At 65.2% G+C, this 10,846-nt stretch overlaps 1 protein-coding gene across 3 annotated transcripts in view; it reads right to left on the bottom strand.

The window, feature by feature from the left end:
- Window positions 1-8,224: 8,224 nt before the first annotated feature.
- GAK (cyclin G associated kinase) overlaps window positions 8,225-10,846 on the bottom strand; it is a 54,592-nt gene continuing 51,970 nt past the window's right edge. For all 3 annotated transcript variants that reach the window (XM_062213450.1, XM_062213451.1, XM_062213452.1), the window contains 4 exons: window positions 9,836-10,030; window positions 9,563-9,711; window positions 9,301-9,477; window positions 8,225-8,550 (listed from right to left, as the gene is read on the bottom strand). In XM_062213450.1, the coding sequence (XP_062069434.1) occupies window positions 8,449-8,550; window positions 9,301-9,477; window positions 9,563-9,711; window positions 9,836-10,030 (623 nt within the window). In that variant the 3' untranslated portion in view covers window positions 8,225-8,448. The remainder of the gene's footprint in view (window positions 8,551-9,300; window positions 9,478-9,562; window positions 9,712-9,835; window positions 10,031-10,846) is intronic.

Genomic DNA, 10,846 nt, shown 5'->3' with positions numbered 1-10,846 from the left:
AGGCCAGGCCCGGGCCCCTCTACGGGAACCCGGACACCCCCTGTTCTCGGGGTCCTTGCAGCGCGGGTCTAGGGAGAGGACCCCAACCCCCAGCGGCCCCCCCCCCCGCCCCGTTCCCTCGCCCGCAGATCCGGCTCCCACCCGGGTAGATTCCTGGTAACACTAGGAGACCCCCGCCTCAGCCCCAGCCGGGCTGCTTCAGAGGCCTGGACCGGGAACAGCTTCGGTGCAGGCGAGAGAGCGGTCCCTCCTCTCCACGGGACCTGGTGATGGCCCCACAGTGGCCTGCCTTGGACAGCACCACCAGTTACCGCAAGGGTGACCCCTAGGGCCTGTGGCTCCCCCAGTGACCTCACAAGGAGCCTGTGCGGAGGCCCCGGGCAGTGAGCAGCGGCCCAGCACGGAGCAGCCCAGGCTGGGGCCTAAACCCCGGGCCTAGGGGTGCACACACAGCCTGGAGCCACAGCCTTGCCCGGAGCACAGAGACCCCTCTGCCAGCCTGGACGGGGGCCCCTACTTCTCAGTGCCCTCTCTCTCTCTCCCTCCCTCGCTCTCTCTGACTCTCTCTCTCTCTTTCTTACTCCGATTGTGTCCACCCACGCCTTTCCCAGCTCTCAGCTGGGAGTGGGGGCCAGGCAGGACTCAGACCACCCCAGGGGACACAGTGTGGCTGGTGGCAGTGCCCGCAGAGTGGGAGGCAGGCCGGGCACAGCCGCCCAGCTGGAGGCAGAGCCTGGGCCAGGTTGCTGGCAGCGGCAGAGACCTCACCTGGCCACGTGGCCACACCGGGACCGGGCACGGTCTCTGTGTGGAAGCCAAGAAGTGTTTGATGGGGCCAGCTGGGGTGGCCACGGGGGCTGGGGGACGGAGCTCCACGAGGGTCCCACCAGGTGAGGTCCAGATGCCGAGCCCCAGCTGTGGGACCCTTGGCCGGCCGTGTGGGCACAGGAGTGGCCCAGGAGGCCAGGAGCTCCAGGAGGACAAAGCAGGGCCAGGCAAGGACTCCAGGGGCCGGGTTGAAGCCCCGCCCACCCACATGCCCCCAAGCCCTGTGTGGTGGGGTGGGGTCTTGCAGGTAGGCCCCACCCCCACTCCAGCAGTGGCACCTGAAGCTGACCCTCTGGAGGGGGACAGCGTGTGACACCCCTGGGGACACAGTGGGTCCCCATGTGGCTGGTGTCCGGTCCTCCTGTCCCAGCCCTCTGGGGCCTGGGAGCTCGGCCTTGGAGCTCCTGGGGCAGAGCTGGAGGCAGAAATAGAGCCAGGCGCTGTGGCGTAGCAGGTTGGGCCTCAGCCTGCGGCACTGGTTCAAGTCCCAACTATTCCACTTCCAATTCAGCTCCCTGCTAATGCACCTGGGAAAGCAGTGGAAGATGGCCAGTGCTTGGGCCCCTGCACCCACATGGGAGACCTGGAAGAAGCTCCTGGCTCCTGGCTTTGGCCTGGCCCAGCTTAGAACATTGTGGCCATCCGGGGAGTGAACCAGGCTCGGACAACCACTCTCTGTCACTCTACCTTTCAAATAGAGAAAACAAAATCTTATTAAAAAGATAAAGTTCACAGAAAATGAGAATTAAAATTATTTGTAAAATTTTCTCCAGCTTTTCCAGGTTGGTTCTGTTCCGTCGACACTGGTTGCTGTGTTCAGTGAACCCAGGCTGTATGCAGGAGCTGGCAGCCTACAAGCTCGGGGCCACTGGTTGGGAACTTAATTCTGCCACACCTACAAACTTGGTTTTATTTTCTGCAGCAATGATTTTACGAATATATACAGTTTGTAGAAATTTGTGAGTTTATCAAAAAGTAATTCATGGTTTTGATATTGTAAATAGTACTTTAAATTTCAATTTTGTAACATTCATTTTATATATTTGAAAGGCAAGCCAGAGAGAAAGAGAGATCTTCCATCTACTGGCTCACTTCCCAAGTGGCTGCAATGCCTAGGGCTGGGCCAGCCCAAAGCCAGGAGCCGGGAGCCCCATCCGGGTCTCCCATGTGGGTGCAGGGCCCAAGCGCTTGGTCTGCCCTCCACTGCCCTCCCAGGCGCCGTTAGCAGGGAGCTGGATCGGAAGAGGAGCATAGGGAACCTGAACCAGCACCCATGGGGATGGGGTGCCCGCCTCAAGCTGTCCAGCACCACTCTGGACAGGAGCCAGGGCTTTGGTGCCGGCCCATGTCCTGACACACCCCACGCCTCGCGCAGCTGGGACCACGACCGGCGGGCCCAGAGCCGAGGGCGGTGAGCTGTGGTGGAGCCGGTCCTCACAGTGGCTGACCTGTGCCTCCTGCGCTGGTCCTGTGGTTCCACGCCTGGCTTCTGTTAACCCCGGTGATTACAGCGACTTTTTGCCTTTGGCATCTGCGTGTTTTATTTTGTCATTGATCTTACCGTTTCTGGCAAAATAGTACTTTACATTGACTGGTATTTTCTTAAACATTTATTTTTTTAAATTATTTGACAGGCAGAGTTAGAGAGAGAGAGAGAGAGAGGTCTTCCATCTGCTGGGTCACTCCCCAGATGGCTGCAACGGCCACTGTCCTTGTGTAACTGCTACTGCAGACATACTCGTGAGGAGCCACGGCGCAGCAGGTAAAGCCGCCGCCTGCCACACTGGCATCCCACGTTGGGTACTGGTTCAAGTCCCGGCTGTTCCACTTCCCGTCTAGCTTCCTGCTGATGCTCTTGAGAACAGCAGCAGCAGATGGCCCAGGTCCTGGGGCCATGGAGGCCCGGGTGAAGCTCCTGGCCCTGGCCATGGCCTGGTCCAGCCCTGGCTGATGCAGTGTCTGGGGAGTGAACCAGCAGGTGGAAGGTCTCTCTCTCTCCTTTCAAATAAGTAAAATAAATCTTAGGAAAAAAAGGACTCCGAGAACAAGAGAAGGGTCTTTCGTACCCACCCCACTTCCTCGCCCCCAGCTGTCCGGCCGTCTCATGGACAGGGCCAGTGTCTGACCCTGCTCGACCCCAGGCTGAGCCTCCTGCTCTAGGGGTCCTGGGGTCTGGCTCTGCCCCGAGGGGCTGCGGCTTCAGCTGTCCGGCGAGGAGTGCGGGCGCTGCCATCCGCTCCTCACTGTGACCCCCTTCAGAGAGGCAGGGAGCACAGTGATTTCCCTAGGAAGCCAGGGCCCAGGGCAGCTCTGGGGGCTGTGGGGCCCAGGCCGTGGCCAGGACCACCGTCCTGCTGTGCCGTCCACCCGCTGCTGGGTCTGAGCTGGGGCCACGCATGTGGCAGCTGCATGCGTGTGGCAGCTCGGGGTGCCTGCACAAGCCCATCTCCCATGTGCCCTGCCACATCACCAGACCAGCAGGGACCCCTCTGACCCTAAGGCCTTTGACAAGGGCAGATGAGGCCTGGGGGCTGCTGAGGGCCCACCCCCCGTGTCAAGGGCCAGGGGGTCACCCTGACAACCCCAGGTGAGGAAACAGGGCAGCCCCCACCCCTGCCACCAAGGAGAGGTTTTGTTCTTCACCGCCAGGGAGTTTGGGGGTCCCCTGTGGGCCGAATGGCCGGCAGCATTTTCTGTTCCCTGGACACGGCTGGGCAGTGCTGCCTGCGGGAGCCCCTCCCTGGGAACCACCAAGTCCTTGAGTCACAAACAGTGGCCAAGTGGTGAGCGCCCAGCACGGCTGCCCACCCCATTTCTGGGGCATCCCTTCTGCCCACGTGAGCTGGAAAGAAGTGACGGGGGCCCCTGTGAGCCCAGGAAAGGTGGGGGACGCCCTGCTGTGTCACCGCTGCCCCACTGTGGCCACCTCCCTGGCAGGACACTCGGTACCTGACTGGCCAGCACACATCCCCATTGCTGCCTCCAGCTCCAGGATGGACCCCCAGGACGCAGGGGTCTCCAGCTTGGGGTGGCTGAGAGCTGGCACCCAGGCTGATGCGGGGGGACCTGGGTGCAGCATGACCAGTACCTGCACCCACTCAGTAGGCTGCAAGCGAACCTGGACACACATGAACCTGCCCCTCACTCGGATTCTGCACCCAGGAGAGCCCCAGACCCCTCAACAGGTGGCCCTGGGGAAACCACTTTGGGAGGCACTGCAACAGGTGTCACCCAGCCTGGGCTTCAGCTCAGACGAACCTACCCAGGGAGTCCATGCTGGTGGCCCCAAAGGGGAAAACACGGGTGCAGGAGGAAGATGCACACGGCTGCCTGGGGAGCACACAGGGCCTGGGGGAGCACACGGGGCCTGGGGGAGCACACGGGGGCCTGGGGAGCACACGGGGGCCTGAGGGAGCACATGGGCCCTGGGGGAGCACACAGGGCTTGGGGGAGAGAAAACGGGGCCTGGGAGAGCACACGGGGGCCTGGGGGAGCACACGGGGGCCTGGGGGAGAGAAAACGGGGCCTGGGAGAGCACACGGGGGCCTGGGGGAGCACACGGGGGCCTGGGGAGAGCACATGGGGCCTGAGGGAGCAAACGTGGCCTGAGGGAGCACACGGGGGCCTGGGGAGCACACGAGGCCTGAGGGAGCAAACGTGGCCTGGGGAGCACACGGGGGCCTGGGGGAGCACACAGGGCTTGGGGGAGAGAAAACGGGGCCTGGGAGAGCACACGGGGGCCTGGGGGAGCACACGGGGGCCTGGGGGAGAGAAAACGGGGCCTGGGAGAGCACACGGGGGCCTGGGGGAGCACACGGGGGCCTGGGGAGAGCACATGGGGCCTGAGGGAGCAAACGTGGCCTGAGGGAGCACACGGGGGCCTGAGGGAGCACACGGGGCCTGGGGGAGCACATGGGGGCCTGGGGGAGCACACGGGGGCCTGGGGGAGCACACGGGGGCCTGGGGGAGCACACAGGGCCTGAGGGAGCACACGGGGCCTGGGGGAGCACACGGGGGCCTGGGGGAGCACACGGGGGCCTGGGGGAGCACACAGGGCCTGAGGGAGCACACGGGGCCTGGGGGAGCACACGGGGGCCTGGGGGAGCACACGGGGGCCTGGGGGAGCACACAGGGCCTGAGGGAGCACACGGGGCCTGGGGGAGCACACGGGGGCCTGGGGGGAGCACACGGGGGCCTGGGGAGAGCACATGGGGCCTGGGGAGAGCACACGGGGCCTGGGGGAGCAAACGGGGGTCTGGGGGAGCACACGGAGGCCTGGGGAGAGAACACGGGACCTGGGGGAGTACACGTGGCCTGAGGGAGCACACGGGGGCCTGGGGAGCACACAGGGCCTGGGGGAGCACACAGGGCCTGGGAGAGTACACGGGGCCTGGGGGAGCAAACGGGGGCCTGGGGGAGCACACGGGGGCCTGGGGGAGCACACGGGGCCTGGGGGAGCACACGGGGGCCTGGGGAGAGAACACTTGGGCCTGGGGGAGCACATGAGGCCTGGGGGAGCACACGGGGGCCTGGGGGAGCACACAGGGCCTGGGAGAGTACACGGGGCCTGGGGGAGCACACAGGACCTGAGAGAGCACACGGGGGCCTGGGGGAGCACACGGGGGCCTGGGGAGAGAACACGGGGCCTGGGGGAGCACACAGGGCCTGAGGGAGCACACGGGGCCTGGGGGAGCACACGGGGGCCTGGGGGAGCACACGGGGGCCTGGGGAGAGCACACGGGACCTGGGTGAGCACACGGGAGCCTGGGGAGCACACAGGGCCTGAGGGAGCACACGGGGCCTGGGGGAGAGAACACGGGGGCCTGGGGAGCACACAGGGCCTGGGGGAGCACACAGGGCCTGGGAGAGTACACGGGGCCTGGGGGAGCAAACGGGGGCCTGGGGGAGCACACGGGGGCCTGGGGGAGCACACGGGGCCTGGGGGAGCACACGGGGGCCTGGGGAGAGAACACTTGGGCCTGGGGGAGCACATGAGGCCTGGGGGAGCACACGGGGGCCTGGGGGAGCACACAGGGCCTGGGAGAGTACACGGGGCCTGGGGGAGCACACAGGACCTGAGAGAGCACACGGGGGCCTGGGGGAGCACACGGGGGCCTGGGGAGAGAACACGGGGCCTGGGGGAGCACACAGGGCCTGAGGGAGCACACGGGGCCTGGGGGAGCACACGGGGGCCTGGGGGAGCACACGGGGGCCTGGGGAGAGCACACGGGGGCCTGGGGAGAGAACACGGGGGCCTGGGGGTGCACATGGCGGTATGGGGGAGCACACGGGGGCCTGGGGAGAGAACACGGGACCTGGGTGAGCACACGGGAGCCTGGGGAGCACACAGGGCCTGAGGGAGCACACGGGGCCTGGGGGAGAGAACACGGGGGCCTGGGGAGCACACGGGGGCCTGAGGAAGCACACGGGGGCCTGGGGGAGAGAACACGGGGGCCTGGGGGAGCACACGGGGGTCTGGGGGAGCACACGGAGGCCTGGGGGAGAGAACACGGGACCTGGGGGAGTACACGGGGGTCTGGGGGAGCACACGGAGGCCTGGGGAGAGAACACGGGACCTGGGGGAGTACACGTGGCCTGAGGAAGCACACGGGGGCCTGGGGGAGAGAACACGGGGCCTGGGGGAGCACACGGGGGCCTGGGGGAGCACACGTGGCCTGAGGGAGCACACGGGGGCCTGGGGAGCACACAGGGCCTGAGGGAGCACACGGGGGCCTGGGGGAGAGAACACGGAGGCCTAGGGGGCACACGGGGCCTGAGGAAGCACACGGGGGCCTGGGGAGAGAACACGGGGGCCTGGGGGAGTTCACGTAGCCTGAGGGAGCACACAGGGGCTTGGGGGAGCACACAGGGCCTGGGGGAGCACACGGGGGCCTGGGGAGCACACGGGGGCCTGGGGGAGCACACGGGGCCTGAGGGAGCACACGGGGGCCTGGGGAGAGAACACGGGGGCCTGGGGGAGCACACGGGGCCTGAGAGAGCATACGGGGGCCTGGGGGAGAGAACACGGGGGCCTGGGGAGCACACGGGGGCCTGGGGGAGCACACGGGGGGCCTGGGGAGCACACAGGGGCACCAACCTCTCCAGCCACCGGGACAGTGGAGTCGGAACCAGCTCGCCGAGCCTGCAGCGCCCTCTGCAGCTGGCAGGGAGCCTCTGCACCTCGGGCCCCACAGCCAGGGGCACTCCATGGTCTTCCTGGATCACTTTCTCAACAGGGCTTAATGGTCTTGGGACTGATCCACACCGGGCGGAGTTTGTCCGCATGGCCGGCGGTGGACGAGGGGGTGAAGCGGACTCTGCCGGGAGCTGCTGGGCTGTGCCTTTGGAGCTCTCACTGCTTATTTTTTCAAGATTTATTTATTTCTATGAAAGGCAGTGATACAGACAGGCAGAGGGAGAGAGGGGGAGAGGGAGGGAGAGGTAGGGAGGGAGAGAGAGGGAGAGGGAGGTCTTCCGTCCACTGGTTCACTTCTCAAATGGCTGCAACAGCCAGGGCTGGGCCAGGCCAAAGCCAGGAGCTTCTTCCAGGTCTCCCACACGGGTGCAGGGGCCCGAGGACCCGGGCCATCTTCCACTGCTTTCCCAGCCCATAGCAGAGAGCTGGATCAGAAGAGGAGCAGCCGGGACTCAAACCACCACCCATATGGGGTGCCAGCACTGCAGGCAGAGGCTTCACCTACTGTACCACAGCGCCAGCCCAAGGAGTCCGTTTTATGAGTGCCAGCCCCCCCCCCCCCCCGGGGACCAGAGCCTGACCGTGCCCGCGGGTATCTGGAAGCCCCCTCTCCTTTAAGGCCAGGCCAGAGTGGCTCCCAGGACACGACACAGCTGCTCTGGCCCAGACTGCCCGCCTGTGGAGCCCCCGGGCCCACTCTGTCTCTGCCCCGGCCTCAGCTCCTGCGAAGGCAGGTCTGGGGCTCAGGTCAGCCCCAAGACGCCACGGAGGGAAAACATTTATTCCAGGACATTTGCTGCTGGGATTCTGACAGAACACCCCACCTCCCTGTGTGTCACACACGTGTGCCCTGTCCTGCCTGGACCAAGGGGACCCAGGACAGCCCAGCGGCTGGAGCAGATGGCAGCGTCCGGCACCTGCTCTCAGCTCTGCCTCGGCCACAGTGACCACAGGCGGCAGTGGCCTCAGCTCACGCACAGCCTTCCTGCGGCCCCACCCTGCAAGGTGAGGGGGTGGGGGAGCCAGCATGCGGGGTCCAGAGCTGGGTCATGGGTGGGTACAGGAGCTGGGGAGTGGAGGCTCCCCCGGCAGCACCCTGGGCCCAGCACCCAAGGGAAGTCTCAGGTCCCCATCCGGGGGCAGGGGCGCCCCAGGCCCAGGTCAGGAGGCAGGACACGGCCACAGAGCATGGGGCAGGGGTCGTCAGAAAATAGTTTAATTATGTACAGGACTGTGATTTGGCTCGCGGGGCGACACCAGGGTGGCCAGCACCTCCACCTGGGACAACACGAGAGACAGGACGAGGGGCTCCACACGCTGTGGAGCGACCTCCGTCCCTGGCTGAGGGGGGACAAGCCTTGTCCGCCCGGTGCAGCCAGGCCAGCAGCCCTCAGGCCACGGGGCAGCTGGGACCGTCATGGGCCTCAGAAGAGGGGCCGGGAGCCCTGGCTCTCGAACTCGGACCAGGCGTCGTTCAGCTCCATGAAGATCATCTTGGCCAGCTGTTCGTACGGCTGCCCCGTGGCCTGCAGGCAGAGACAGGGCCAAGCTGCTGCGACCAGAGGGCACCACGGGACCCACACGGACTCACACAGAGAGCTCCACGGGACCCACACGAAGCCGGACACAGACATGGACATGCAAGGACATACACAGACACAGATGGAGAGAGCGCACCACCACGGGACCCACATGGATGCACACGGATCTGGACACACACAGAAACACACATGGACACGCAGATGCACACGGACACAGACATGAGGTACAGGAACACACAGACACAAATACACACCACACAGGCCGGCGCCGTGGCTCAACAGGCTAATCCTCCGCCTTGCGGCACCGGCACACCGGGTTCTAGTCCCGGTCGGGGCACCGATCCTGTCCCGGTTGCCCCTCTTCCAGGCCAGCTCTCTGCTGTGGCCAGGGAGTGCAGTGGAGGATGGCCCAAGTGTTTGGGCTCTGCACCCCATGGGAGACCAGGAGAAGCACCTGGCTCCTGCCATCGGAACAGCGCGGTGCGCCGGCCGCAGCGCGCTACCGCGGCGGCCATTGGAGGGTGAACCAACGGCAAAAGGAAGACCTTTCTCTCTGTCTCTCTCTCACTGTCCACTCTGTCAAAAATTAAAAAAAAAAAAAAAACAAAAAAACAAATACACACCACACAGAGCACACACGGTCATGGCATGCAGGCACACGCATGGACATGCGTGGACATGGACATGGCATGCAGGCACACACACGGACACATGTGGACACGCACACACACGCACCTTGTCGGGGTGCACCACCAGCACCGCACGGCGATACTGCTTCTTCACCTGCGCCGGCGTCACCAGCTCGGCCATGCTCAGGGGCGTCCAGCGGCTCTCGCCGTCCCACAGCACCGTGTGCAGCGTGGACAGCAGGGCCCGGATGTTCCTCTCCTTGCCTTCCACCCAGTCCAGGAGCTGTGGGCGGCACCAGTGCGCACTGAGCACCGCCCACCGTCCGCGGGGCAGGGCCCTGGCCTCTGGCCCCGTGCCCACTGCCCACCTTCAGCTTCAAGGGGTCCGCGTCTCTGGCCAGGCCCTGCTTCCTCATCTCTGCCATGGTCTTGGGCCCCTTCCTGTCGGCCTTGGAGGCAAAGCCTTGGTCGGACAGCAGGTCTTCAAAGTCGCTCTCTGAGACTTTCGGCTTCTGGGCTGCAGAGAGAACTTTCTGGAGACGCAGGCCTGCCTCCTGCGCCCACTCCCACCCTCGCTGGGTCTCAGCAGGGGAACTGGGGCCAGCAGCCGACGGGCTCCGGCCGATGGGCCTGGGACTCACCAAAACCGGGGGCTCGGATGCCCCGCTCCTCCCGCCCCCCGATGACGCTGAAGTTGGCGGCATAGGGAGGCCTGGGCTTGGCCTGGGGGTGCTGGGAGGGGCCTGGGGCCGGCGGCCGGCTTGTCTGCCAGGCACCTCTGGGAGAGGGGGCTGCTCTGGGGATGAAGCCCCCGGGGGGGAGTCCAGCAGGTGCACCTGGGGAGACACAGGGGGCACTCAAGGTGCAGCAGTGACAAAACCAGCCACCACCACCTGCTACACACAGCACGGCGCTGGCCACACCCTAGCCACCCGCCTCTACCCACAGCTGTGGGCACCAGGACCCTGTGACCGTTGATTTCTGAGAAACAGGAAGCAGCCAGGGTGGGACCCTGCCCAGGGTCCCCAGGGCCTGGGCACCCATGTGCCATGGTCTCGCCAGGTGTACACGACCCTGTAGGATACCACCTGTTCTCCATAGTTCTGTCACTTCAGGAACATTCTAGAAATGGGCTCTTCCCATGCAGGCCAGCGTCCACCCGGGCAGCATGTGCCAGGGTGCACTCTATGCAGTGCAGATGTGTGGGTGGCCCCCACTGCTCCACACAGGCTGTGCACGTGCATGCTGTGGGCCACCGTGGGCACAAGATCCTGTGTCTCACGTGTCACCGCAGCTCCTGTGCAGTGTCCCCGTGGGCACAGCTCCTGTGTCCGTGGGTCATTCTAGGGACACAGCTCCTGTGTCCTGTGTCACCGCTCCCGTGTCCCATCTCCTGTGTCCGTGTTACTGTGTCATAGCTCCTGTGTCCCGTCTCCTGTGTCCCATGTGTCATCCTGTCAGCTCCTGTGGTTGGCGGGTGAACCCAGTGTATGTAGCTGCACTTCCTGTGTGCTACGAGCCGCCCATGGGTCCCGGCTGCTGGGTCGCTTCCTTCGTGTTGTGCTGTTTCCATGTTCTGGATCCAAGTGCCACCCAACACGAGGGCGGGAACGCCTCCTCTGATGGAGCGCTCAGTCCTTCAGGGTCAGCCC

Source organism: Lepus europaeus, chromosome 16 (assembly GCF_033115175.1).
Source record: "Lepus europaeus isolate LE1 chromosome 16, mLepTim1.pri, whole genome shotgun sequence".
NCBI classification, from domain to species: Eukaryota; Metazoa; Chordata; class Mammalia; order Lagomorpha; family Leporidae; genus Lepus; species Lepus europaeus.
The sequence above is the reverse complement of the archived record's forward strand: the minus strand, read 5'-3'. Positions and strand labels throughout refer to the sequence as shown.